Here is a 14,536-nt window from a genome sequence, read left to right as displayed (position 1 = left end):
AGAGCGTGGACGTTGAAAGCTCTAGTTTGGTTTTGGTGCATTGATGAAATCCTAAGTGCTAACCTAGTTTATCAAGTGATCATGAGATAGGTAGCACACTCCAAGTGGTGAAGCAAATGAAAATCATAACATGATGATGATGCCATAATGATGATCAAGTGCTTGGACTTGGAAAGAAGAAATAGAAAAACAAAAAGCTCAAGGCAAAGGTATAAACCATAGGAGCTATTTTGTTTTGGTGATCAAGACATTTAGAGAGTATGATCACATTTAGGATTGATAGCCGTACTATTAAGAGGGGTGAAACTCATATCGGAATGCGGTTATCAAAGTGCCACTAGATGCTCTAACTCATTGCATATGCATTTATGATCTAGTGGAGTGCTAACACCCTTGAAAATGTTTGTGAAAATATGTTAACACATGTGCACAAGGTGATACACTTGGTAGTTGGCACATTTGAGCAAGGGTGAAAAAGTTAAAGGTGAAATGGAGTTGGTCGCAAAGATTCTGGCGTCGGTCAAATGACCGGACGCTGGGTCGCTCAGTGACCGGACGCTGAAGGGCTACGTCCGGTCGTGTTGTCGGTGAGCACAGTAAGAAGTCACAGTGTGACCGGACGCTGGCAGGGCCCGGTCGGCAAAAGTCGGTTTTGGAACCTTACTGTAAATGCCCGGACGCTGGGTGTTCAGCGTCCGGTCAACACAGGCACAGTGTTCGATCAAGACTGATGACCGTTGAAGTCAGGACACGTGGCTGACTATGAGCGACCGGACGCTGGGGGCTCAGCGTCTGATCAGCCCGCGTTATGCCTAGTGAAGCGGTATAACGGCTCTATTTCGTGGGGGCTTCTATTAAAGCCCCATGGCTGGCTCAAGCTCACTCTCTTGGCCATTTTGCATTGTCATAGCAACCTTGTGAGCTTAGCCAAAGCCCTCCCACTCATCTCCATCATTGATTCATCATCTTTGTAAGATTGGGAGAGAATCCAAGTGCATTGCTTGAGTGATTGCATCTAGAGGCACTTGGTATTCGTGTTTTGCTATAGATTTCGCTTGTTGCTCTTGGTGGTTGCCACCACCTAGATGGCTTGGTGCAGCGGTGGAGGATTGGCATGAGTTGGTGATTGTTCGTGGCCATCTCCGGTGATTGTGAGGGGATTTGTACCTTCCCCGGCGGAGCGCCGAAAGGTAACTCTAGTGGATTGTTCGTGTCATTGAGTTACCTCACTTGTGGGTAGGTTCTTGCGGTGTCCAATTGTGTGGACGAGGTTTGTGCAACACCTCTTAGCCGCCGAACCACCAAGTGTTGGTCGACACAACGGGGACGCAGCGTGTTGGCAAGCACGTGAACCTTGGGAGAAAATCGGTTGTCTCTTGCCCTTTGGTATTCTCCCAGTGATTGATTTCATCTTCATCTTGTGATTGGTTCATCCCTCTACACGGCGGTATAATCACCCTACTCACTCTTTTATATTCTTACAAACTAGTTGTGGCAAGCTCTTTAGTGTAATTAGAATTGAGAGCTTGATTTGTTATTTAAGTTCATCTAGTGGAGCTCTTTAGTGTAGCAAGATTGAGAGCTCTTAGTGAGTAGTATCATAGCAAGTTGTGTGTCTAGTAATCATTGCAACTAGAATTGTTGGATAGGTGGCTTGCAACCCTCGTAGAGCTAGAGCAAGTTTGCATTTCGCTATTCGTCTTACTAATCAAACTGCTCAAGTTGATTTGTAGAATTTTAAATAGGCTATTCACCCCCCCTCTAGCCATATTAGGACCTTTCAGACGCCGGCAGCGGCGCGATGATCATGACGAGAAGTTGATGGAACAGACACACGTGAGAAAATAGGTTATTGGCGCTGCCAACTGATGCAGCTTTTTGGTCTTTTATTCATGCTTTTATTTACATAATGCATGCCTATAATGTCGGACTTGATAACCAAGTCCCACCATGCCATGCCACACATCGTGCGCGATGTCATTGCTCAGCGACGCGCGCTGCGTGCTCAATGCCCGCCATGGTGCTAACTGACCGAACCAACTCGGGTTGCGTCGTGATCTAGCACGCCACCGATCACGCACATCCCCTAGCCTAGTTGATGCATGACTCAACACAAGAAACAAAGATTACATGTTGTGCAACAATTGAGCTAACAAATCGCCCCCCCCTAAACTTGTTGCACCTGAACGACGCCTAGAGCACCCCGAAGTTCCACGAACTTGACTCGCCCCAGTGATTTGGTGAAGATGTCGATGAGCTGCCCTGTAGTCCCAAAATGATACTTTGTATCGATGTGCTTGCTGCGATCATGGTGACCTAGGTTTCTGCTCAGGGCGATAGCGGACATATTGTCCACGAGTAGCTTCACTAGCGCCTCCTTTGTTCCCATCAGATCAGCTATCAACCGGCTCAACCACATGCCTTGGCACGCTACTGCTGCTACTACTACATACTCGGCCTCATACGAAGACACTGCAACAATTTTCTACTTCTGTGAAGCCCAAGTAACCAGGCTATTACCGAGGAAATGTATAACACCTGTAGTGCTCTTCCTATCCTCAACATCTCTTGCAAAGTCACTATCACTGTACCCGAGCAAGATGGGTTTCAGTTCAGTGCCTCTTTCATACTTGTAGCCATACCCAATAGTACCCTTCAGATATTTCAGGATATGTTTGACAGCAGCCCAATGTTGTTTCCTTGGAGCCTCCATGTACCGACTGACAACACCAACCGAGTATGCTAGATCTAGCCTAGTATTGACAATGTACCTGAGACTCCCAATTATACTCTTGTAGGCTATTGGATCCATGGCTTCATCCTCTTTCTTCTTGCTGAGTTTGAGCTGAGCCTCCATAGGTGTCTCACATGAGTTGCAGTTTTTTGTCCCTGCAGACTCCAAGATCTTTAGTGCATAAGAGTTCTGACTCAATGTGATTCCTCCATCTCCTTGCTTCACTTCAATCCCTAAGTAATAACTAAGGAGACCAAGATCACTCATGCTAAACCTCTTCTCCATCTCTGACTTAAACTATTTGATGTCACTGACATTTGGTCCAGAGATGATCAGGTCATCAACATACACCCCCACAAGCAGAAAAGAATTCTTGCTGGTCCTCCTATACACAACATGCTCTAATTTGCTTCTGACATAGCCAAGAGCAATAAGCTCCTTATCAAGCCTTGCATTCCAGGCCCTAGGTGCCTGCCTCCACCCATAAAGTGCCTTCCTCAACTTCAACACTTTATCTCCACTGCCAACACTGAATCCAGGAGGTTGTTGAACATACACTATTTTAGTTAAGTCTCCATTCAAGAATGCTGATTTCACATCCATGTGGTGTACTTCCCATGCACCTTGTGCTACTAAAGCTAACAACACCCTCACTGTTTCAAGTCTAGCAACAAGTGCAAAAACCTCATCAAAGTCCACACCCTACTGTTGTGCATAGCCCTTTGCCACTAGTCTAGCTTTGTACTTGACAATCTTGCCTTCAGGGTCCTTTTTCACCTTGAAGACCCATTTCAAGCCTATGGCATTTTATTTGGCTGGCAGATCACTAACTTTCTAAAAGCTCTAGTTTGGTTTTGGTGAATTGATAAAACCCTAAGTGCTAACCTAGTTTATCAAAGTGATCATGAGATAGGTAGCACTATTCAAAGTGATGGAGCAATGGTGAAGATCATGATGATGGTGTGGTGACTATGATGATCAAGTGTTTGGACTTGGAAAAGAAGAAAGAGAAAAATAAAAAGCTCAAGGCAAAGGTGAAACTTGATAGGAGCTTTTTTGATTTGGTGATCGAGACACTTAGCGAGTATGATCACATTTAGGATCGATAGTCGTACTATTAAGAGGGGTGAAACTCATATCAAAATATGGTTATCAAAGTGCCACTAGATGTTCTAACCCATTGCATATGCATTTAGATTCTAGTGACTGCTAACACCCTTGAAAATGTTGTGAAAATATGCTAACACACGTGCACAAGGTGATACACTTGGTGGTTAGCATATATGATCAAGGGTGGCAAAGTTGGAGTTGAGAAGGGGCTGTCTTGAGGTGACCGGACGCAGCTCTAGCAGCGATCGAACTCAGCAGCCATGTCCGTTCAGTGACGCGCAGTGAAGGCCACCCTCGATCTTTTGATCGGATGCTAAATAGTGAATGTGACCGGACGTGCAGGGCCTACGTCCTGTCAGAAGGTGACGTATGCTGACTTTAGTCATGAAGCATTGGCGCGTAGAGGAGAAGAAGGACTGGACTATGGCCTGGGTCCGGTCACACCTAAGCCGATGTCAGTCACGAAGCATTTGCTTGAGTGATTGCTTCTAGAGGCACTTGGTGTTCGTATTTTGCTATGGGATTCGCTTGTTACTCTTGGTGGTTGCCGTCACCTAGATGCCTTGGTCCAGCGAGGATCGTCGAGCAGAGGAAGGTGCTTGTCTTCGGCTCCGATCGTGGTGATTGTGAGGGGTTCTTGACCTTTCCCCGGTGGAGAGTCAAAAGGTACTCTAGTGGATTGCTCGTGGCTTGTGTGATCCTCATCTTGTGCTGGTTGTGCGGCGCCCTATTGAGGGTTTGGCGTGTGATGCCAATTAGCGCATGAACCTCCAAGTGAGTGAATCGTCACAACAAGGACTTGCTTACCGGCAAGCAAGTGAAGCTCAGTAAAAAAATCTTGTGTCATCTCGTCTGAGGATTTCTTGGTATTCATTATGATTGATTCGCTCCATCATTGTGATTGGCTCAATTCCTCTACACGGTAGTATAATCATCACATTTCCTACCTTGCATTTACATTTCTAGTGTTGCTTCGCTCTTTAGTGTAATTAGTTTTGAGAGCAAGCTTTGTGTAGGGTCTAGTGGTTAGTTTGACTCTTTAGTTAGTCTTTGAGAGCACACTAACTTAGTGTAGTGACATAGCCATTGTGTGCTTAGAGATCATAGACACTAGAATTGTGGTAGGTGGCTTGTATTTTAGTAGGCTAGCGCAACACTCGCTTCACCGTTTAATTGTCTAACATCTTTGCTAAGTGTTGTTGTAGAAATTTTTAATAGGCTATTTACCCCCCTCTAGCCATTAGGACCTTTAAAGTGGTAGCAGAGTCATGGTCACCGTGATTTGAGGCTTAACAACCTTCGGTGTCAAAATGGCTCAAATCAACATCAAGAAGCCACCCCAATTTGATGGCATAAATTATCCTTATTGGAAGTCAAAGATGACCACTCATATCAAGTCAATCAATAGAAGAGTGTGGAAGGTGGTGGAGACCAAAATTCAGATAGTCGATCCAGAGAATCCAACCACGGCAAAAAAAGTGCTTCTCCAAAACAATAACATTGCTCTTAGTGCTATTCATGATGCCATTGATGAGAGAACATTTGAACAAATCAAGAACATTAAGATGGCTCATGAAGCTTGGAAGAAGTTAGAAGAATCATTTTAGGGCACCAAGGCAATAAGGGTGCAAAGGCATACATTCTCAAGGAGAAATTTGCTAGCTTCAAGATGAAGAAAGATGAGAGTGTGCCGAACATGTTTCATCGGATAGAAGTGCTTGTCAATGATCTCAAAGCACTCGATGAGAAGGTGAAAGACAAGGACTTCTCCCATAAGTTTTTGAGATGCTTACCCATAAGATTTGACATGTTGGTCACCCTGCTAGTGAGGATCGGTTTGTACATAATGACACCAAACCAAATCTTGGGAGATATCATGACCGATGATGCTTATAGAGATGATGATGAGAAGGAAGAAAAGAACAGAGAGAAGAAGGATGAGAAGAAGAAGAGTGTGGCATTCAAAGCCGGTTCATCATCCAAGGGCAAGGCCAAGCAAGATACATCAAGTGAAGATGATGGCTCATGGAATGATGATGATGATGATGATGAGAAGATGGCTCTCTTTGTCAAGAGATTTGGCAAGTTCATGGTGAAGAAGGGCTACCATGCTAGAAGGAAGAAGTCTTCATCCAAGAACAAGGAAGAGTCAAGAAGGTGCTTCAAGTGTGGAAGCAAGGATTATCTTGTTGCTCAATGCCCATACAATAGCGGCAATGATGATGATGACAAGAAGAGCAAGAAGAAAGACAAGAAGGACAAGAAGGAGAAGAAGGATAAGATGACCTTCAAGAAGAAGAAGGGTGGTTCATATGTGGTCACTTGAGATAGTGATGCTTCCTCAAGTGATGATGATGATAGTGATGATGATAAGACCACCAAGAAGAAGGCTCTTACAAGCATTGCTATTAATGAGAAGTCTTCTCTCTTCGACACTCCATCATGCTTCATGGCTAAGGCCACTAAGGTACAATTAGATGATGAGTGTGATGATGAGGAACAAGATAAAAATGAAAGTGATAGTGATGATGATGACGAACCCACTAAAAATGAATTAATTGACATGTTAGATGATGCTAAGGAACATTTTGACATTAAGAGAAGAGAATGCAAAGACTTGCAAAAGGAACTAAAAGCCCTTAAGCAAGCCTTTGATGAGCTCAATGCATCTCATGAGAGACTAGAGGAAGCCCATAAGAAGCTTGGCAAGGCTCACAAGAAGCTTCAAAAAACTCATTCCTCTCTACTTAATGAGCAGAATGAGAATAAGCATGTTATAACATGTGACAAAGGCTTAACTTGTGATATAATTGATGAATCATTCTATAAGCCTATCATTGTTGCTCCCACTAACTCTTCTTATAGCACATCCACTTCTAGCTCATCTAGTGGTGATGGTTTCACTTATGATGCCTCACTAATAGTTGAGAATGAGACACTCAAGGAGGTAAAAGAGCTCAATCACACCTTGGCTAAGGCCTATGGTGGTGAGGACCACTTGCTTATGTGCTTGGGTAGCCAAAGAGCTTCTCTCTATAAAGAGGGATTGGGCTATACCCCCAAGAAAGGCAAGGCGGCCTTTGCTCCTCTTAAGACTAGTTTTGTGAAGAACAATGATCGGTTTTGCACTAGTTGCAAGCAAGTTAGTCATGTAGAGCAAAAGTGCATGAAAAAGAGGCCTCAATCCAATGTATCCTATATTAAGCTTGATTCCTTCTATGTGCTTACTATGGGTACAAATGGTGTGAAGCCTAAGTTAATTGGTGCACCATGGATGGGCTCAAAGAAGAAAGCCATTTAGGTGCCAAAGAGCTTGGTCACTAACCTTCAAGGATCCAAGTAAGTTTGGGTACCTAGAAAGAATTGATCTTCTTTTGTAGGTCAATTACAAAGCCAGAGGAAGGCATTGGGTTCTTGATAGTGGGTGCACTCAACACATGACCGGTGATGCAAGAATGTTCAACTCAATCAACACCAATGACAATGATGGTTATGATAGTATCACATTTGGTGACAATGGCAAAGGCAAGGTCAAAAGGCTTAGTAAGATTGCAATATCCAATGACATGAGCATTTCCAATGTGTTGCTAGTTGAGAGCTTGAACTTTAATTTTCTATCCGTGGCTTAATTATGTGATCTTGGATTCAAATGCATATTTGGGGTAGATAATGTAGAGATCATAAGTGTATATGGCTCTAACTTGATCTTCAAAGGCTATATGGCTCTAACTTGATCTTCAAAGGCTTTAGATATGAGAATCTATACTTGGTTGATTTTAATGCTAGTGAAGCTCAATTGTCAACATGCTTGTTCACTAAGTCTAGTATGGGTTGGTTATGGCATAGAAGGCTTGGTCATGTTGGAATGAAACAATTAAATAGATTGGTTAAGCATGACTTGGTTAGAGGCTTAAAAATGTTGTGTTTGAGAAGGATAAGCTTTGTAGCTCTTGTCAAGCCGGCAAATAAGTTGGAAACACCTATCCTAAGAAAAGCATGATGAGCACTAGTAAAGCATTTGAGTTATTGTACATGGATTTGTTTGGGCCAACACAATACACTAGCATCAGTGGAAATAAATATGACTTTGTGATAGTGGATGACTATACAAGATACACTTGGGTATTCTTTCTAGTGGACAAAAGTAATGTGTTTGCAACATTCAAATCATTTGTCAATGGTATTCACAATGAGTTTGAAACAATCATCAAGAGAGTTAGAAGTGACAATGGTAGTGAGTTTAAGAATACTAGAATTGATGAGTTATGTGATGAGTTTAGAATTAGACATCAATTCTTGGTCAAGTACACTCCACAATCAAATGGCCTTGTTGAGAGGAAGAATAGAACACTCATTGATATAGCAAGGTCTATGCTTAGTGAGTATAATGTGAGTCAATCTTTTTTAGGCCGAAGCTATCAATACAGCTTGCTATTGTAGCAACCTCTTGTATTGTCATCCATTGAAAGAGAAGACACCTTATGAGCTCTTGAATGGTAGAAAGACCAACATTACATATTTTTAGGTCTTTGGTTGTAAATGCTATATCTTAAAGAAAGGTACTAGATTGGGCAAGTTTGACAAGAAATGTGATGAACGATTCTTACTTAGATACTCCACTAAAAGCAAAGCATATAGAGTTTGGAATTTAGAAAGTGGTACTCTTGAAGAATTTCATGATGTTGAATTTGATGAAACCAAGGGTTCACAAGATGAGAATAAAAACTTGGAAGATGTTAGAGGCATTCAACTTTCAAATGCCATGAAGAACATGGATGTTGGTGAATTAAGGCCTAGACAAGTGAATGATGATGAAGATGATGAAGTGCAAGTGCTCTCTAACTCAAATGTGCAAGATGACACTAATCAAGCAAGTTTAAGTGGCTCTCATGACAATGAACAAGATCAGGTGGCTAGTACATCATCTTAACCCAATGATCAAGCTAGTGCAAGCAATCAAGTTCCTATTCTCCAACCAACCAATATTGCAAGAGATCATCCATTGGATACTATAATTAGTGATATTTCTAGAGGTGTGCAAACTAGATCAAGATTGGCTTCATTTTGTGAGCATTTCTCATTTGTGTCATCCATTGAACCAAAGAAGATAGAAGAAGCATTGAAGGATATTGATTGGGTGAATGCTATGCATGAAGAATTGAATAACTTCACAAGAAATCAAGTATGGAAATTAGTGGAAAGACCAAAGGGACACAATGTGATTGAAACCAAATGGGTCTATAGAAACAAGCAAGATCAAGATGGAATAGTAGTAAGGAACAAAGCAAGATTGGTAGCACAAGGCTATACTCAAGTGGAAGGTCGTGACTTTAGAGAAACTTATGCCCCGGTTGCTAGATTGGAAGCTAGAATCTTGTTGGCCTATGCTTGTGCCCACAACATCAAGCTATATCAAATGGATGTCAAGAGTGCATTTCTAAATGGCTACATCAATGAAGAAGTATATGTTGAGCAACCTCCCAGTTTTGAAGATGACAAGAAGCCCGACCATGTGTACAAGTTGAAGAAGGCATTCTATGGCTTGAAGCAAGCACCTAGAGCATGGTATGAGAGGTTGAGGGACTTCCTACTCTCTAAAGGGTTCATAATGGGCAAGGTTGACACCACTCTTTTCACCAAGAAGATTGGCATGGACTTATTTGTGTTGCAAATCTATGTTGATGACATCATATTTGGATCAACCAATCAAGGTTTTTGTGAAGAGTTTGGAAAGATGATGGCTAATGAGTCTGAGATGTCCATGATTGAAGAGTTGAGTTACTTCCTTGGTCTTCAAATCAAGCAATTGAAGAATGGTACATTTATGAGTCAAGGCAAGTACATCAAAGATATGCTCAAGAAGTTTGGCATGAACGAAGCAAAGGCCATTAGTACACCAATGGGAACAAATGGCAACTTAGATAGTGATGCAAGTGGCAACATGGTGGATCAAAAGTTGTATTGGTCTATGATTGGAAGCCTACTCTATATGACCATATCAAGGCCGGATGTCATGTTTAGTATGTGCATGTGTGCAAGATTTCAAGCCTCACCAAGAGAAAGTCATTTGAAGACACCATATGAGCTCTTGAATGGTAGAAAGCCCAACATTGCATATTTTTAGGTCTTTGGTTGCAAATGCTATATCTTGAATAAAGGCACTAGATTGGGCAAGTTTGACAAGAAATGTGATGAAGGATTCGTACTTGGATATTCCACTACAAGCAAAGCATATAGAGTTTGGAATTTAGATAGTGGTACTCTTGAGGAAGTTCATAATGTTGAATTTGATGAAACCAAGGGTTCACAAGTAGAGAATGAGAACTTGGAAGATGTTAGAGGCATTCAACTTTCAAATGCCATGAAGAACATGGATATTGGTGAATTGAGGCCTAGGCAAGTGAATGATGATGAAGATGATCAAGTGCAAGTGCTCTCTAACTCAAATGTGCAAAATGATACAAATCAAGTTAGTACAAGTGGCTCTCATGATAATGAACAAGATCAAGTGGCTAGTATATCATCTCAACCCAATAATCAAGCAAGTGCAAGCAATCAAGTTCCAATGCTCCAACTAACAAATATTGCAAGGGATCATCCATTGGACACTATTATTGATGATATTTCTAGAGGTGTACAAACAAGATCAAGATTGACATCATTTTATGAGCATTTCTCATTTGTGTCATCTATTGAACCAAAAAAGATAGATGAAGCATTGAAGGATGTTGATTGGGTAAATGCTATGCATGAAGAATTGAATAACTTCACAAGAAATCAAATATGGGAATTAGTGGAAAGACCAAAGGGACATAATGTGATTGGAACCAAATGGGTCTTTAGAAATAAGCAAGATCAAGATGGGATAGTAGTAAGAAACAAAGCAAGATTAGTAGCACAAGGCTATACACAAGTTGAAGGTCTTGACTTTGGAGAAACATATGCCCCGGTTGCTAGATTGGAAGCAATTAGAATCTTGCTAGCCTATGCTTGTGCCCACAACATCAAGCTCTTCAAATGAATGTCAAGAGTGTATTTCTCAATGGTTACATCAATAAAGAAGTATATGTTGAGCAACCTCCCAGTTTTGAAGATAACAAGAAGCCCAACCATGTGTACAAGATGAAGAAGGCATTGTATGGCTTGAAGCAAGCACCTAGAGCATGGTATGGGAGATTGAGGGACTTTCTACTCTCTAAAAGGTTCACAATGGGTAAGGTTGACACCACTCTTTTCATCAAGAAGATTGGAAAAGATCTATTTGTGTTGCAAATATACGTTTTTGTGATGAGTTTGGAAAGATGATGGCTAATGAGTTTGAGATGTCCATGATTGGAGAGTTGAGTTACTTCCTTGGTCTTTAAATCAAGCAATTGAAGAATGGTACATTTGTGAGTCAAGGCAAGTATATCAAGGACATGATCAAGAAGTTTGGCATGGGTGATAGCAAAGTTATTAGCACACCAATGGGAACAAATAGCAACTTGGATAGTGATGCAAGTGGAAATATGGTGGATCAAAAATTGTATCGCTCTATGATTGGAAGCCTACTCTATGTGACTGCATCAAGGCCGGATGTCATGTTTAGTGTATGCATGTGTGCAAGATTTCAAGCCTCACCAAGAGAAAGTCATTTGAAGGCTACAAAGAGAATATTGAGGTACTTGAAGTATACACAAAATGTTGGTTTGTGGTATCCCAAAGGAGCAAAGTTTGAGCTAGTTGGTTACTCTGACTCGGATTATGCGGGATATAAGATTAAAAGGAAGAGCACCTCGGGCACATGTCAATTATTGGAAAGATCCCTTGTTTCATGGTCATCAAAGAAGCAAAATAGTGTTGCATTATCAACCGCCGAAGCCAAATACATATCCGTCGGTAGTTGTTGTGCACAAATTCTTTGGGTGAAGGCCACCTTGAATGACTTTGGAATCAAGTTAAAGAAAGTGTCATTGCTATGTGACAATGAGAGTGCAATCAAGCTAACCAATAATCTGGTTCAACATGCAAGAACAAAGCACATTGATGTCTGCCACCGTTTCATTAGAGATCATCAACAAAAAGGTGACATTTGTATTGAAAGTGTGGGCACCGAAGATCAACTTGCTGATATATTCACCAAGCTATTGGATAAGAAAATGTTTTACAAGCTAAGGAATGAGTTGAACATATTAGATTTCTCAAATATGTGTTGATGCACCCCCACTTATATGACATGCCTCTCCTTCGAGCAATCCAAGGTAAAAGTTGATTGGCATGCATACATCCTTTGCTAAGGACTTGTTTAGTGCATCTAGTCATTCCTCACATGTCTTAGGCTCATTTATGAAAATCAAATGAATTTGATGCTTGTATGGTACCACTATTGCTTCTATGCTTGATTTGATCTAGTAGTAGCATATGATATATTTGTGGGCTTATAAACTTAGTGTTTAGTCTAGAAAATGAGCTATAAGTGTTTAACTCAACATGGTACAAGATAACCCTTGAAATGAGGTGTGAAGAAGCTTGTTCTTGGATGAAACCGAGTTAAATATCTTTGGCAAGTGTTCTAGATTGGACCAAATATGGGACAATGATCCTCACCTCATTGATTGACATTGATAATCTTAACCTAACTAAAATTAAACCTTTGTGGTCATTGATGACAAAGGGGGGAGAAATTGCACAAAGATAGTGAAAAGATGACAAAGGGGGAGAACATTAACATAGGGGGAGAGATATGAGAAAGTAAGGGGATCAATTAAAATTTGAGGCCACAAGTAGGGGGAGCAAGCTCATAAACTTGATTGATGCATTTGAGTGTGCATTTCATATGTTTGTTTGCATGGCACAATTTTTAAATTTAAAATTCCATGCTTGTGTGGTGTATGCTAGTTGTAGGTTTGAATGATGAAATGAAAAACTAGCATGCATAGGTTGAGTAACTAGATTTGTGCTTATATTATGAAAACTAGACCCTTGCTTCTAATGTTGATCTCACGGGGTATTCTAGTTTTTGTGTATGTCTAGTTACTAATGGTGCTAAGGATGGTATATTGGTGCACTCTGATTGGTATCACGCTTCAAAGGTCCATCTCTTATACCTTAGCATCATTTGGTAGGCATTACTCTCCCACAACTCAAATCCATACATATATGCAAGCTTCAATCCAAACTCTTAGCACATATGTAGGGGGAGCAAATGCTACCAATGGGGGTTCATGAAACTTGTCCATATTCTTTTATACATAGTAAATATGCATGGGCAAGCAACATGGATTCAAATGAGTTTCAATTCATATCTTTGTAAAAGGGTTATCATCAATTACCAAAAAGGGGGAGCTTCAAAGCTCTAGTTTGGTTTTGGTGAATTGATGAAACCCTAAGTGCTAACCTAGTTTATCAAAGTGATCATGAGATAGGTAGCACTATTCTAAGTGATGGAGCAATGGTGAAGATTATGATGATGGTGTGGTGACCATGATGATCAAGTGCTTGGACTTGGAAAAGAAGAAAGAGAAAAACAAAAAGCTCAAGGCAAAGGTGAAACTTGATAGGAGCTTTTTGGTTTGGTGATCGAGACACTTAGCGAGTGTAATCACATTTAGGATCGATAGCCATACTATTAAGAGGGGTGAAACTCGTATCGAAATATGGTTATCAAAGTGCCACTAGATGTTCTAACCCATTGCATATGCATTTAGATTCTAGTGAGTGCTAACACTCTTGAAAATATTGTGAAAATATGCTAACACACGTGCACAAGGTGATACACTTGGTGGTTAGCACATATGATCAAGGGTGGCAAAGTTGGAGTTGAGAAGGGGTTGTCTTGAGGTGACCGGATGCTGCTCTAGCAGCGATCGGACTCAGCAGCCACGTTCAGTCAGTGACGCGCAGTGAAGGTCACCCTCGGTCTTTTGATCAGACGCTAAACAGTGAAAAGGTGACGTACGCTGATGTCAGTCGCGAAGCATTGGCGCGTAGAGGAGAAGAAGGACCGAAATCTAGCCTAGGTCCGGTCACACCTAAGTGGACGCGTCCGGTCGCAAAAAATCACTTCTAGATGCTTACTGGAAACGAACTGACTCTGGGTTATCACGGGGAGCGGTGCGTTCGGTTGTTGGGTGATGGCATGGGCTCGCGCATGAGCTAGGATGGCACCGGTGCCTCCTATCTCCTATGCGTCTAGTCATCACTTGAGTGCTGGCGTGGGCAAATCTGACCGTTGGGATCGCGTGGTGGAGAATCAAATGATGGAACACGTGGCATAGATCCATGGACTAGACGCTGGGGTCCTACGTCCGGTCGACCCGACCTATGCGTCCGATCGCCCCGTGGAGGCAAAGTAGTGTGAGCCCAACCGCTCTATTTGGTTGGGGGCTCTATTTAAGCCCCATGGCCAGCTTAAGCTCACTCACTTGGCCATTTGCATTGACATAGCAACCTTGTGAGCTTAGCTAAAGTCCTCCCACTCATCTCCATCATTGATTCATAATCTTTGTGAGATTGGGAGTGAATCCAAGTGCATTGCTTGAGTGATTGTTTCTAGAGGCACTTGGTGTTTGTGTTTCGCTGTGGGATTTGCTTATTACTCTTGGTGGTTGCCACGACCTAGATGGCTTGGTGCAGCGAGGATCATCGAGCAGAGGAAGGTGCTTGTCTCCAACTCTGAGCATCGTGATTGTGAGGAGTTCTTGACCCTACCCC

General features: G+C 41.8%; 1 protein-coding gene across 1 annotated transcript; it reads right to left on the bottom strand.

Annotated features, from left to right (window-relative positions):
* Positions 1 to 2,485: 2,485 nt before the first annotated feature.
* Positions 2,486 to 3,019, bottom strand: LOC136454971 (uncharacterized mitochondrial protein AtMg00810-like). Its single transcript, XM_066455194.1, has one exon. The coding sequence runs from the start codon at positions 3,017 to 3,019 to the stop codon at positions 2,486 to 2,488; it is 534 nt and encodes a 177-aa protein (XP_066311291.1).
* Positions 3,020 to 14,536: the final 11,517 nt, after the last annotated feature.

This window comes from Miscanthus floridulus, chromosome 5 (genome assembly GCF_019320115.1).
Source record: "Miscanthus floridulus cultivar M001 chromosome 5, ASM1932011v1, whole genome shotgun sequence".
Taxonomy (NCBI): domain Eukaryota; kingdom Viridiplantae; phylum Streptophyta; class Magnoliopsida; order Poales; family Poaceae; genus Miscanthus; species Miscanthus floridulus.
Note: the sequence above shows the minus strand (reverse complement) of the source record. Positions and strands in the feature narration are given on the sequence as shown.

Bases quoted from the DNA above. Each gene is read 5' to 3' on its own strand.
- LOC136454971 (XM_066455194.1), bottom strand. From the start codon at position 3,019: ATGGAGAAGAGGTTTAGCATGAGTGATCTTGGTCTCCTTAGTTATTAC.